Consider the following 15657-nt stretch of genomic DNA (forward strand, 5'->3'; position numbering starts at 1 on the left):
AGCAGCAAATGGTTACAACAAGCAGCTCATGAATTCCTCGCCCATTTTATACTTATTTGTACACTGAAATGATGTCTTGTGGTGTATTCAACCACATTAGCTCCTCTCTTCTTCACACTTCATTCACTTGCCTCCTAAAAGTAAATTATTCCTCCACAGTCCAGTATCTATTTTCCTGTGTATTTCTATTCATAGCATGAGCTACACCATGTTGTAGTTCCATGTGAATATCATTTGATGTAGTGTTGAATTAATCAATCTTAGAAAATGTAGTTTGATTAGTTTCCAAATAAATTCCACCACTTCACAGAAAATGATAAAGACACTATTAATAGACATCGGCTTTATTCGAAAAATTTGGCAGTACACAGAAATATCCATGCTCTGTAGACTCAAACATGTTCAAACCTTCCCATGGTTTGTGTGCGTAAAATAAAGAGTAAGCAATGGCAGATTCACAAATATAAAAATGCAGATGTATACGAACAACAAAGCAATTAGCACTGCCAAAAAAGGACCAAAACATCAAAAACGAAAAGGTTAGTAAAGAATACCAGAAGGCAACTGCAAAAATCCTATTTATTTAGGATACGGTCAATCTCATTTATTCCCTATCTTCTAACAAATTGCAACTTAGTAAACGAAGGATTGCGAGGGAAAGGAAGGCCGAGGAGAGAAATTAAAGAGGCATTTAGAAAACTTTCAGCATTTACTTTCCAGCTATTAATGACCATTTGTTTTCCATATTTATGTCTTTAAAGAAGAAAAGCTAACTTTACAAGAAGAGAATGTCACATCCTCCAACTTATAATTCAACAGTATTTTACATTAATACTGTTCAGCTTTTGCTTAACAAATGCGAACGTCCAAAACTGAGAACACCTTAAGAGATGCAGGACATTTCCTAAATCTACCAACTCTGTACATTCTGTCCAAAAGTTGACTGTTTAGAAAATATTTTGCAATTCTTAGACATGATCTAAACAAATTTATTGAAACACAGTAAATAAAAATACGACTGTTGATATTGTGTATACAAATACAATGAATGCATGACCCCATTATGCAGGATTTACCAGTTTATGCTGTGTAGTTGGAAATTTTCAGTCATTAGTGCTGAAAATTCAAGCACATCAAGGAAAAACTTAAAAAAAAACATGATTCATACAACTCAGAAAAGAGGTACTCCTGGTTTCACAAAGACCTAAGCAGAAACAAACTTTATGCTGAGTTCCTGCCTGCAGCATTCATCTGCAATGGGAAATACTACTTGTGAAAGGAATGCCATAGCTTGCAACAAGATACTTTGTTTCTTTTGCTGCTTTCTGTGAAATACATCTTTCAAATGTCAAAGCGATGAGTAGTTATAACATAGTTTCACTCCAGATTATTTTAACAAATTAATATATACATACCAGATTGCAATCCATTTTCCTAAACTACAGTTCATGTAAATATCAGGTACTTCAGGCATTACAAACAGAAGCAACATAATTTTGGCTTATCCGGTACAGAATGAACTCCAAATTAGGTGGATGTTCATTTGACCTAAGTATTGACCTACACTAAACTCTGTTTTCTCTTACATCATCTATTGCTAGGAATAGACGGGTAAGAAGCATATTTAAAAAAAGCTTTTAATGCATGCATGTTTGAAAGCTGCCTGCATCTGTACCACAGCAGAAATGCTTGCATTTATGAATAGTTATGATGCAATGAACACACAATGCTCAATAAGTTGTATTCTTAGGTCCACCAGCACTTGTCTTGCTCTAAGGATCAAATAAGTCCTACAGTAGCACACACAGATTATCAATAGCTACAGATAGTCTCACTACAAAGCCTGTTGGCAATTAATTCTACATACTATCATACAACTTGAAGAAACTCGTGAGGAGTATATAATACAAAAACTTAAGACTTGTTCCAATACTTGATGCAGTTTACATCTATAAAGATGACAAATACAATGGATAGTTCAATGTTTCAAAATCAATATTCAGCACAGGTTTCTCAGATAATGGCTGTGTTCGTTATGGTACAAGTGTCCTGAAGTGATAAATTTCTTGATCAGAAACTCCACTAATGGTTAATTTCCCTGGAATTGTAAAATCTGTGATAAGAACAGTATTAAAAAGAAAACTGTGGTGAGATGCTGCTGTAATTTAGAAAAGAACACCTCATTAGCATCAACATGTTAAAACTTAAGATTCTAGTTTTACTGCCCATAATTAGCCACCTATAAATGTTCATAACAGCTCATTCAATACACATGAACTTCACACCAAAGCAAAATGTTGGAAGCATTCAGATCAGATTGAAAGTATCACAAAAGGTTCTAAAGACATCCATCAATAGTTTTGTCATGTTAGCAGTTACATATAAGCAAATGACAAAAACCTATAAATACTACTCAATATATAATTCGTGAATATGGTAAAGCAACCAACGATTGGTCAGAAAATTTGAAAGATTGCCATTTGAAGTATATTTTAAAATTTTCTTTGTCCAGTAGACCTTTCACAGTGTCCAGTTTAAATAAAGTTCCCACCCTCTGGTATTTTCCAGAGCCTTAGATTATATTTTGCTGTTAAGATACAGAAGAGATAGGATTATGAGGAGAGCCCATCTGGGTAAGAACTTTGTCCAGCCATTGAAGTGGACCATGAAGATGAATTTCTATCCAACATGGTGTACTAGTTACATCTTGCCGGTGGTATTCTGCACCCCAACCCTGTGGAAATAGGAACAAAATCGTGAAATGATCGTTTGACTTTTTTTAGACAGTCTATTCATACCACAAGACAGAAGCCAATGATGAACATTAAGCTCAAAAGGTATGGAATATGCAACTTTTCAAAACATATTCTTCATCTTGTAGTTTCAAAATAGGAAGGAAGAAACATGCAAAGAAAGCATAACATGCCTTCTGTAATGCCTCATTTTTTTTTCCTGTGCCATACAAGGTGAGCTTTTATGGATGGAGTAAAAAAAAATAGAATTTCACCTGTTTACATGCCCTGTCAGATGCAGAGGAAAGCTGGCTCAACCAAGAAAGCAAGCACACTATTAATATCATTAGTCCTGCAATATCATGTCAAATTATGTTAGGATTTGTTAAAATCCTAACTACAACTGGGCAGTGACTACCAAACATATTTCACACTGGACACTTTAAATTACGTGTTGGAGCACTGTCACGATGAAGGCCACGTAAAGCTAACTGGAAAGAATCCAATTTCAACAACAGGTTTACATGTCTAACTATTAAGAACCTCTAAACCTTTGCCAAATTGTGAATGAATTCATTATTAGCTTTGCACAAACTAAAGTATAATTCTCTACTGAATATGCTACTCCTTCAAAGAAGACATTCTGCATGGCCTTATTTCACCACTGGCCCCTGCCCAATTAGCCTTAACTGTGGTGTACATTTGCTCCTAATCTGGTTCATACAAGATACCAAAAAGTAAAAATTCCTTTGTCATAAGCAGTCCTCATATTTATCTTCCTCTCAGAAAATTACTGTCTCTCTGCAGGATTACACTAACTGCCCAGTTAATTTCAGGACTACATTGTACAAGGAGCTGCATCCAAAAACTGAGGCAATGTACTTTTGCACAACTTCCCCAAACAGAGCAGATGTTTCTCTTCAGCATCATGCAATGAATTTTTCAAACTTTTTAAACACAGTGTATGAGTTCACTTAAAATTAAAAAAGTTTTCTTAATTCATGGCTTAATGTCTTGACCTCTTCTCACCTTAACAAAGCTCATACGAATGGTACACATCTTGGTAAGTTCATAGACTGCTTCAAAGCCATGATTTACAGACTGAGCGAGAAGCTGGGCAAACTCTTGGTTGTTGAATATCTTTAGGCTGCAACCACTAGGTATCTTACAGACAGTGGTTGGGTGAAAGCCATGGTGATAGTTGCAATTTCTACTTTGGACAAAAATGCTGCTGTCACTAAGACATTCGGCATAGACTTCACCTCCCACATAGTATAAGTGGACACCTACAAAAATTCCAAAAAGAGAATAAAATCAAATTGCTACTGGAATCACTGAATTGCAACTCACTTGCCATCCTTTTATGAAGCATTCAATATGCTTATGAGAGTTAATAAGCTGTTTTACATTGTCACAATACAGATAACATTGAAGGAAACTCTTAATATATTTTTTCAAGTTATTTCCACAAAGTGGAACCAACTTCAACTGCTCTGGTGAATACTGCCTTGCAAGCAAGCAACTTAGAGCAAAGCATTCTTCCACTTACTTATCTTCAACATTTTTCGGACTAAAAAAGATAGATACACACATGCAACAAATCAGGAAGGTTAATAGAATGTTGGCCCTTATTTCAAGGAGACTGGAGTATAAGAGCAGGGAAGTCTTACTGCAACTGTATAAGGTACTGGTGAGACCGTATTGGGAGAACTAGGAGCAGTTTTGGTCCCCATATTTAATAGGTATTACTTCTTTGGAGGCAGCTCAGAGAAGGTTCACCGGATGATTCCCAGTATGGAGGGACTGTCTTATGAGCAAAGATTAAACAGGTTGGGACTCTACTTACTGGAGTTTAGGAGAACGAGCCGTAATCTCTCATATATTCTTAAGGGGCTTAACAAGGTAAATGCTGAGAGGATGTGTCCCCTCATCGGAGAATCTAAGACCAGAGGGCACAGTCTCAGAATTATGGGGTGCTAATTTAAGACTGAGAGGACGAGGAATTTCTTCTCAGAGGGTTAAGAATCTTTGAACCTCCTCGCCTGAGAGCTGTAGAGGCAGAGCCCTTATGAATACTCACAGCTGAGATAGAGTCTTGATCAGTAAGGGAAATCAAGGGTTAGGGGAGAAAGCACAGGAAAGTGAAGTGAGGGGTGCTGGATCAGCCATGATTCTACTGAACGATGGAAAAGGCTTGAGGAGCTGAATGGCCTACTCCTGCTCCTATTTCTTATGGTCTTATAAAATCACTGGTTGGCTATGTGCTCATGTAAACCAAGGTTTTGCATAAAGTTAATTTAAGAACAGGTAAATGCATAGGAAGGGTTTAGAGGGATATGGGCCAAATGGGACTTGGTTTATTTAGGATATCTGATGGCACGGATGAGTTGGACCAAAGGGCCCGTTTCCGTGCTGTATATACCTACAACAAGAAGTAATTCCACTCAATGATAACAAATTATTCCAGGCTTTGGTAGTTTATCCATTTACAAATTAAACATACCTTTACCAATGTGCCGCCGAGTGTTCTCAATAGTAGAATTGCGATTTACATTGGAAAGAAGACCAAGGCAGAAACGATTTTTGTTGTTAGATGGATCAGTAAAGCCATCCACTAAAATACTGGTGGAGGAAGCATGGAAAGCTTCCCCAACTCTATTATTTAGCTCATAATACACAATGGAACACCAGTGCTTAGGTTCCTCATAAGCAACAGGTTGAACATCTGAAATAAAGCATGTTACAGCACATTAAGTTAATATATTTTGCATTGCAAGGTATTTCCCTCTTTCCCTTTTCTCTAACAATAACTCCATGCCAGCTTGAATTTGAACTGCCTGGGCACAGAAAAAGAAAAAGGAATTTTAAACTTAATAAGTTTATCATAGCTAAAAATAAAAAAAAGCATGTAATTACAGGCAGTTCTCCTATAATCCGATAGTTGTGTTCTTGTGTGACCTCAAGCTATAGAAAATTGCGCTATAGGGAAATCACTATAGAAAATCACTATATCTGTACAGCAGAAAGTTCACGTTATCCAAACAGCGTCCACTATTCAATCCATGTTACAGCCAATTCACATTAACGAAACATGCATTATAGCAGAACTACCTGGACAGTTCTAAAGCATTTTGTGGTTTATATTTTTAAAATATGTGTTATTTGCAGGAAACTAAAAAAAACTGCATTAAACAGCTAAAAGTTGAACAATTGCTCTTGCTCAAAATTCTCAAATTCATAACCTAAAGTCTACAAAAGAATGCAAACCTCAAACTACATTGCTAATTATCTTTACGTATTGTACAGAGCCTGCCTATAGTCTTTACCAGATATTCTGGTTACACCCATCTAGCAGATTGTTTTCATGCTAACCTGAAAACATACATGACATTTAAAATTTAGAACTCAAAAACTGCAGCTTAATTTCATTCCAAAATATCCAGTATCTCATGTTGGATGCACTGAAAACTTTTGGAAATTGGTATGCTTTACAAGTGACAAAGTGAGGAGGGAGTGGAAGGTATACATATTGGGTGGCCCAAAGTTCTGCTTTCTTTTGCATCAATAAAAATTGTCAATGTTGGAGTTGAGGCAAACCCGCCATAAACTCCTAACTCTATTAGCTGCAAAATTACTCAAAACTACAGACATCGTCTGTGGGAATACCTCTGGTTTATGAAGAGTCAATGGTTATAGCTTATAAGTATGAAGTTATTAGTTGAAGGAGAAGAGTCGATATGGAATGTACTGAAAATATTTATTTGATGACAATATTGTTGAATCTTTAACTGATTATGGACAAGATTTTCATACACCATTTAACAGGATCACTCAGTTACTCTTGAAGTCAAAAAGGCACAAGAGGAATCTTAATCTAAAGAATGGCCATCAGTGAAATCATCACAGAACACACAAATGAAGTTGCTTACAATTCAACAGAAATTGAAATAGAACTGGACTAGCCATATAAACACTGTGGCTTCAACAGTAGGCCAGAACCTAGGAATCGAGCAGTGAGTAATTCATCTCCTGACTCCCCAAAGACTATTCACTATCACAAGGCACAAGTCAGGAATGTGATGGAATACTTCCCACTTGCCTGGATGAGTGCAGCTTCAACAACACTTAAACTTCACTCCAATCAGGGCAAAGCAGCCCACACGATGGGGCATCACATCCACAATCAACTGTGACCTTTTCTTAATTCAGCGAATTTTGAAAGATTACAACCAAAATATCCACCGTCACTGCAGCCATTTCTTTTAAGATCTTATACATACCATCATGTCCAGGGGATTTATCAGCCTATAGCTTCAATAGTCTTTCTCGTACTTTTTCCTTCATGATCTTGAAGAAGTTCCTTACCCATCCTTCATCTCTGATTTTCAACTGTTTTTGGGATTGTAAGTGTATCTTCCACAGTGAAGACTGATACTAAAATCGCTGTTCAAGGCTTCAGTTATTTCTTTGTTTTGCATCAACAACTCTCCAGTCTCGCCCTCTAATGGAACAATGCTCACTACATCTAATCATTTCCTTTTTATAAATAGACAATAAGAGCTTTGATATTAATACCTAGCTTTCTCTCATCCTCTAATTTTTCTCTCTCATCTAGTCACTCTTTCTTGGTTTGTAGAATTCATCCAATCTTCTGACTTGCCACAAAAGTACACAATTTTGCACATTGTTACAGTGGAAATGCCTGCCTAGCAGCTGAAAGTACAGCCACCAATTTTGCAGCAATTAAAATTGGAGTTGTTCATGAGGTCAGAATTTGACAGGGAAATGCAATGTAAACATTCTTGAAATGTTGGGGAACAAAGGCTTTAGTGAGAGATAGGAAATCAGTATTAATAGAGAAATCAGTGGGGTTGAAGGTCCACAAATTTCCTGGATCTGTTAATCTACAACCCAGAGTACTTAAGGAAGTGGCCGTATACATGGTGAGTGCAATGGTAGTCATCTTCCAAGATTTTAGAGACTCTGGAACAGCTCCTGCGATTGCAGGGCGGTTAATGCAATTCTTCCATTTAAAAAAGGGAGAGAGAGACACAACTGGGAGTTATAAAGCAGTCAACATGACATGAGTAGTGGGGAAAATGCCTGAGTCCATTATAAAAGATCTAATAGCAGAGCACTTGGAAAAGAGTGGCAGGATTAGACAGAGTGAGCACAGATTTATGAAACAGAACTCATTCTTGACAAATCTATTCAAATTCTTTGAGAACAGAACTAGTAGAATTAATGAGTCGTCGTCAGTGGACGCGGTTTATTTGGACTTTCAGAAGGCTTTCGACAAAGTCCCACTTAGTAGATTAATTAAGGTGAACGGGTAACGTATCGTGACAGATAGAAAAAAAAATTAGGGATACACAGGTATTTTACCGAACAGCAGCGACCAGTGGGTCCATGCAAGGACCCAGTTATTCATAAAATATATTAATGATTGGATGAGGGAACTAATTGCGATATTTCTAAATTTGCAGATAACACGTAGTTGGGTAGGAGGGTGAGCAGCAAGAGGATGCAGAGATACTAGACTGTGATTCGGACAAGGTGAGCGAGTGGTCAAATGCAAGGAAGATGCAGTATAAAATGGATAAATGTGAGGTTATCCAATTTGGTATAAGAAAAACAGATTATCTGAATAAGTGTGCAGCAAGACCTGGGGTGTCCTCATATACCAGTGGCTGAAGGTAAGCATACAAGTGCAGACAGTAAAGGAGGTAAATAGTATGTTGGCCTTCATAAATGAGAGGATTCAAGTACAGGAGTACGAGTCTTGCTGTAATTATACAGAGCCTTGGTGAGGCATCACCTGGCGTACTGTGTGCAGTTTGGGTTTCCTTCTCAGAGGAAGGACGTTCTTGCTATAGAGGGAGTGCAGCTAAGGATTATCAGACTTCAGGCTTGATTCCTGGGATGGCAGGAATGATGTACGAAGACAGGTTTCATCAGTGATCTCATAGAGAACTGTTCAATTCTAACAGGACTTGACAGGTTAGATGCAGGAAGGATGATTCCAATGACTGGAACCAGGGATCACAGTCAAAGGATAGGAGATGAAACATTTTAAGACTAAGATGAGAAATTTCTTTACTCAGTGTGATGAGTCGATGGTATTTTCTACCGCCGAAAGCAGTCAAGGCCAAAATGTAGCATGATTTAAAGAGGGAGTTGGATATAGCACCTTGGGCTAGAGGGTTCAAATAATATGGGCGAAAAGTACTAATAGGCTATTGAGTTGAATGACTGGCCATCATCATAATGAATAGCAGAGCAGGCTTAAGGGCCAAATAGCCTCCTCCTATTTTCTATGTTTCTGGCATATTTGGAGTTATATATAACAGCAAAATTATGAACATTCTGGATCAGTGTCTGATAATTGCCAGGGAATCAGTAGTTAGGAAACAGCTTGTTGTGGGGACTGGATAGCTTTGAATATCCCTGTATTCGAGCGAAAAGCTTGTTTTTGTCACATACAGAATATGTTCTGTCCACTGAAATAGTTAAAGGCTTCATATGAGCATGTAACGTTTTCACATTTTTAAGGGGTTGGCAGGGTAGATGCTGGCGAGTCTAGAACTAGGGGTCACAGTTCCAGGATAAAAAGGGTGGTCATTAATGCGTGAGAATTCACTCAAAAGCATTGTAAACATTTGAAAGATTCTATATTAAGAGTTGGGGATGCATAGTTGTTGAATACATTCAAAAATATTCAGTTAAATTTTTGATCGCCAAGAGAATCAAGGAATGTAAAGATAGTGTGGGACAGTGACAGTGAAACTGAGCCATGATCATCCAAGACATTATTGAATTAAGCAGGTTTTAAGAGCTAAATGGCCGACTCCTTCCTGCCCCTACTTTTTATACTCACGTTATGCAATTTAAATTCACATCATCACTAAAAAGTAAAGTCTTTTGCTTTTGTTCACTCTGAAAACACGGACTGTGTTCAAAGACCAGAGTGGGAATAGCAGAAAGTCATCAGATCAGAAGGACTTTTTTTCTTTAATAGAAAGGATGAAATCTGTTTTATTCTCTGAATGATTACAACAGACCATTTTTAATTTCTAGACTGTGAAATAAAAAATGAAAAATACTGCTTTGAAGTAGGAAAGATGATGCTGCAGTTTTAAAAAACAAGTTATCGGAATCTATCTACAAAGTTGCCCCTTATTCAAACAGTGGGGGACCATGCTAGACACCTTTGTTCTGTGGACATGTGCACAGAGCAGTTTTGCCCAATGCCAGACTTTTGATTCGTTTTTCAACTGGGACATGTTTGACACATTTCTGAATGCTCAGTATAACAACAACTTGTTAGGCAGCCAGTGACAAGTGGTGTTCTGCAAGGGTCAGTGCTCGGACCACAACTTTTCACTTTGTACATTAATGATCTCGCTGAAGGAACTGTGGGCATTCTGGCTAAGTTTGCAGATGATACAAAGATAGGTGGAGGGACAGGTAGTATTGAGGTGGTGGCAAGGCTTCAGAAGGATTTGGACAGGTTAGGAGAGTGGGCAAAGAAGTGGCAGATGAAGTACAATGATGGAAAGTGTGAGATCATGCACTTTGGTAAGAAGAATAAAAGCATGGATTATTTTCTAAATGGGGAGAAAATTTAGAAATCTGAAGTGCAAAGAGACTTGGGAGCTCTAGTCCAGGATTCTCTCAAGGTAAACTTGCAGGTTGAGTCAGTAGTCAGGAAGGCAAATGCAATGTTGGCATTTATTTTGAGAGGACTTGAATATAAAAGCAGGGATGTACTACTGAGGTTTTATGAGGCTCTCGTCAGGCCACATTTGGAGTATGATGTGCAGTTTTGGGCTGCATATCTCAGGATGGGTGTACTGGCCCTGGAGTGGGTTCAGAGGAGGTTCATGAGAATGGTCCCAGGAATGGAAAGCTTAACATCTGAGGAACGTTTGAGGACTCTGGGACTATACTCATTGGAGTTTAGAAGGATGGGGGTGATCTAATTGAAACTTTCAGAATACTGAATGGACTGGACAAAATAGTTTTGCGAAGATGCTTCCATTGGTAGGAGAGACTAGGACCCAAGAGCAGAGCCTTAGAGTAAAGGGAAGATCTTTTAGAACAGAGATAAGGACCGTTCTAAAAAGGTCTTCCCTTTACTCTAAAGCTTCTTCAGCCAGAGAGTGGTGAATCTATGGAATTCACTGCCACAGAAGGCTGTGGAGGCCAGGTCATTGAGGACATTTAAGACTGAGATAGATAGGTGCTTGATTATCAAGGGGATCAAGGGCTACGGGGAGAACGCAGGAGAATGGGGTTGAGGAACTTATCAGCCATGATTGAATGGCGGAGCAGACCTGATGGGCCGAAGGACCTAATTTCTGCTCCTATGTCTTATGGTCTTATGATTGATCCCTGGATGAGTAGCTACTGGTGTGTGCTTGGACAATACAGCAAAAACATCCAGCCTGTGAAAGCAAAAGTACCTAAAGCTTTCTCTCCCACTTCTGCATGGAGAAAAAGAAGAAAATTCTGAGCAGTTCCCTCAGCAAATTACCTTAAAAGGAAAATGGGGGTAATCCACCTTCAGAGACACTGAAAGGGTGAATCTCGAATCAGTGATGTAGGATTAAGAATCAGTATGTCCACAAAGGGTCAAAAGGAATGGGAAAAGAACTGAAGGAAAACAAGACACTGTAATTTGGGCTAGTGTCAGAACTGAGCTTCACTGAATTTTTTGTTTTTGATGTCTTAACTCTTAGTGTCTGTTTGTATGTGTAATGGAATTTTTAAAAGTGGTACAGTTTAAGTTAGAGAGGTAAAGTTAGCGAGTTATGTTTTCTTTCTTTCCATCAGTTAAAATGGTTTGACTTTACAGATAGTGAGTTTCTTGTTAAATGATAAAAACTTGGCGCGCATATTTTGCAACATGAATAAGACAGGTAATATTGAGGAATTCAGGGAGGTGATCACATTTTCACATTTGCAATAACTTCAGGAACAGTCCAGTTTAATTTCCAGCACACTACCCAAGGGAGTTTTGCTGCAGAGAAAAAGCTTAGAAGCATTAATTGAGACTGACTATTTGTTAGTTCTACAACCTTACCTCTAGTGGATATAATGGGCAGATTGGGTATGCTGGAGGTCATCATGACGTTTCCAGTATCCATAGGCTGTGTACTGTCCTGATTCATCTGCTCTTCTGGTGGCATATAAGCAGGTGGAGGTGTATCAGCTGGAGAGAAGAGAGCATTCACAATTTAGCTGAATTCCGAGGCTCAAAATAAGCTCAAGAAACATCAAGTCAGCATCACCAACAGCTCATGAAACTTATTAACATATCAAGTCACACACATTGAGACACTCGGGTGATATCATTATGGCCACAGATGGTCAAATAAGAATCTGGATTTCATTCTATTCATTTTGTGCATTTCACTTTTGTGGGTTAGAGTATGAATTGAAGCAGTTGTATGTCACAGGTAGTTAGGGCCACATTACAACTACTCAAAAACGTGTAACAAAAATTTGTAAGCAATTTAAAAATAATGTATATACTTTGCAAACTGCACCAATTAATACCGGAGTTTAAAAGGTTCTACACAAATGTCTAACTATTAAAGCATATTACAACAGGCATGTCTTGAAAAGTTGCTCCAATGGAGCAATCACAAGTATTATATCATATTTTGCTGCTCTCCCTGGCATACAGACATTTAACACCAATGAGCACAACATGTCTAATAATGCACCAAGTTAACTGGCAGCAATGCAGTTAAATTGATATAAAGATACAATTCCCTCTAACCAAAACACAAATTAAAAAGTTATGTTTAACTGGTGAACAATGAAGAAGTCATCTTCCCTATAGCATTCTAATGACCACACGTGCAGACATCATTAACAACTTTCTCAAAAACAGACGCCCAAACAGAAAAGGCATATCAAAAGATATAGGTACACATTAATGTATGCTCAGTCAGAGAATGAAAGGATATAGGACCAGGAGTAGGTCTTTCAGCCCTTTGAGCCACTCCACAATTCGTTAAGATCTCAATTTGACTGTGGTCTCAACTGCACTCCTGTCTGCAACCCATAATGTTTGATTGCCGTATCTCTTAGAGGGATTGTTAGGCATAACCCATCCTCCTTGTACAGGTCCTGTCTGTTGACAATCAGTCCTAAAACCTCAGAAATGTAAATTGCTCTTTTCAAAACCAATTTTCCAGCAATGTCTTTCTTTACCCAAATGTCCTATTTCTATATCTACTAGCAGATACAACAGGGAATAATTCTGAGATTATTGCCTTTGAGGTCTTGCTTTTCAATCTTTTTCTTAACTCCCTAAACTCTGCTTTCAGGACCTCATCCCCTTTTCTATCCATATCATTGGTACTAGTTTTGGATGTTATCATCCACACCATGTTCTGTAGTCACTCAGTAACATCCTTGACTCTGAATCCAGGAGATAACATATCCTCCTGTACTCATGTCTGTAATTTTTTTTTTTTTTTAAATTATTTGATCATTGGTGCTTACAGTAGTCTAGGCCATATACTTTGGAATTTTCTCACTATTTCACAGCCTCCTTACCTCATTTATCATCTCCTTTAAGTCACTCTTTAAAATCTACCAAAGATTTCAGTCATACAGCTGTCATTTTCTCAAATGTACTTTTGGAACACCTTAGACAGTTTTAATATGTTAAAGGTGTTATTTTTAAATGCAAGTTGGGAAAGATTAATAGAAACTATTAGGGACTACAAATCTGATTTCAAATTAAAGACTCCAATCTGGAAACTCTTTACACTAGCATTATTTGCATCTACCTTTATATTGGTGAACAAAGAACCAATTACAATTATACTCTGCAAAGAATCTATTCCAAACAATCCCAGTACTAGCATAGAGATACAGCAGAATTCCAGGATCAATTATCTTACCCAATAATCAGTCAATACAGGGTCTCTAATATTCAAGGAAATGGGACTGCATTGTTTAGTAGAGCTCCAAAATATAGTGAAGGGGATCATTCCCAATTCTTTTCAGTTTCAGGATTCCACAACTGATGGGGAAAGTCTCAAAGGTTTACTTGTACTCTAGCGTTCATACAAACATTCACAATTTTGAATACTCTGCATTTCTGCATGCATTAGATTGGTGATTAGTTCGAAACTAAAGATAGTCTTGTTGACAAACATACTTGGTGAAAAAAAGGAATTGTAAAATGCAATATTTTTAAAAAACGTTAGCCCAAGTCACAAGCTAACTTTGATCATTAGAGGAAGAGTGCAGACTTAAAGTTCCCTGATTTTTTTTAACAATAAAGTACAAATCTAATGTAGTTTTCTTAATTCTCCAAACATTACATCTTTCACATTCCTTAGTTAAGCTTGGTTTAACTGGTTCTGCAAGCCATGGGATTTAGAATGCACAAAGCAATATCAAAGTATAAAAGCAAAAGAAAAAAAAACATTTAACTAAGTGCTCAGCAGATAACTCTGTTTAACCTCCTTCTAAGTCCTCAAAATTACAAATTATTAAGCCAATTTGATTCATTCCACATGCTGTCAAGGAGCAGTAGATTGCATTTGAAATAGTTTTGCTCTGAACAAGCTTTTTTTTTTAAAAAACATTCATTTATGGAATGTGGGCATCACAGGCTGGACCAACATTTATTGTTCATGCCTAATTGTCCAGAGGGCATTTAAGAGTCAACTATATTGCTTTAGGTCTAGGGTCACACTTAGGCCAGACTGGATAAGAATGGCATATTTCCTTCTCTAAAGGACATCAGTGAACCACATGGGTTTTTCCTTGACAATCAGCAATAGTCTCATGGTCATTAAATGCTTATTTCCAGATGTTTATCAAAACTCAAATTGCGCAATCTGCCATGGTGGGATTTGAACACACATCTCCAGAACATTACCTGATCACTGGATTAATATTCCAGTGATAAAACCACTAGGCTATCACCAGTAATACAGCAAAGGCATGGTATCTACTGGATTGTGTGTGAACTTGCCCAGATGCATTCTTTCTACAAATGGTAGAAGTTCAACTTGATCAATCATCCTAACAGCCTACTTTCAATCATCAGTCATGGACTAGCATTACGTGGGGTATTTAAAATAGACGAGAAAGCAGACTTCCAGAAATAAAGTACAAGTAACTGTCCCTAATTTTAAGGCAGCATTCAACAGTGTGCCACTAACGAACCACAGTAAAATTAGTGCTGGTGCACACGAGGGGAAAAATACTTTCCAGTGGCTGTAGTCATACAAAGCAAGATAATCATGGCCATGAAATCTACCTCAGGTGCTCACTGTACATGTTCCTTACGGCACATTCCTGGCTCAAATATTCAGCTGTTCCATAAAACGGTCTTTTCTCAAACATAAACACAAAGGCTGATTGAGTGCTAAGTGTTCAGCTCCATTCATAATTCCCCAGAAAATGAAGCCGTTCCATGCTCAGTAGATAGCCAGACAACATCCAGGCTTGGACTGAGATACGTGAGGAAATGATGCCCCCAGCAAGAGAAAGCTAACCAGCTGCCCAATATTCAATGCCATGACATCAAGTCTCCATCAATATCATTTGGGAGAACTACCAGCATAAATCAAAACCTGGGCATTCTGCAGCTAATGATTCATCTTGCAATTCATCCAATTCTCTTCACTAATTAACACACAGTTAAAATGTTGCAGCACCTACAAAATTGCTCTGCAGCATTTTTTGATATTGCGCCACAAGATAGACAATAATTAGAACTTTTTTTCTTAAAAAGTAATCTGGTGAAAACAGTTTCAGAGATAATAGGAACTGCAGATGCTGGAGAATCTGAGATAACAAGGTGTAGAGCTGGATGAACACAGCAGGCCAAGCAGCATCAGAGGAGCAGGAAAGCTGATGTTTCGGGCCTAGACCCTTCTTCAGAATG

General features: G+C 37.8%; 1 protein-coding gene across 4 annotated transcripts in view; it reads right to left on the bottom strand.

Annotated features, from left to right (window-relative positions):
* Nucleotides 1-328: 328 nt before the first annotated feature.
* The window catches only part of LOC109923395 (mothers against decapentaplegic homolog 5), a 72184-nt gene continuing 56855 nt past the window's right edge, over nucleotides 329-15657 (bottom strand). For all 4 annotated transcript variants that reach the window (XM_048603622.1, XM_048603621.1, XM_048603623.1 and 1 more), the window contains exons 4-7: nucleotides 11818-11946; nucleotides 5236-5457; nucleotides 3762-4018; nucleotides 329-2734 (exon numbers count right to left, since the gene is read on the bottom strand). In XM_048603622.1, coding sequence (XP_048459579.1) covers nucleotides 2591-2734; nucleotides 3762-4018; nucleotides 5236-5457; nucleotides 11818-11946 — 752 coding nt within the window. In that variant the 3' untranslated portion in view covers nucleotides 329-2590. The remainder of the gene's footprint in view (nucleotides 2735-3761; nucleotides 4019-5235; nucleotides 5458-11817; nucleotides 11947-15657) is intronic.

The sequence above is a fragment of the Rhincodon typus genome, chromosome 12 (genome assembly GCF_021869965.1).
Source record: "Rhincodon typus isolate 14 chromosome 12, sRhiTyp1.1, whole genome shotgun sequence".
In the NCBI taxonomy this organism is placed as follows: Eukaryota; Metazoa; Chordata; class Chondrichthyes; order Orectolobiformes; family Rhincodontidae; genus Rhincodon; species Rhincodon typus.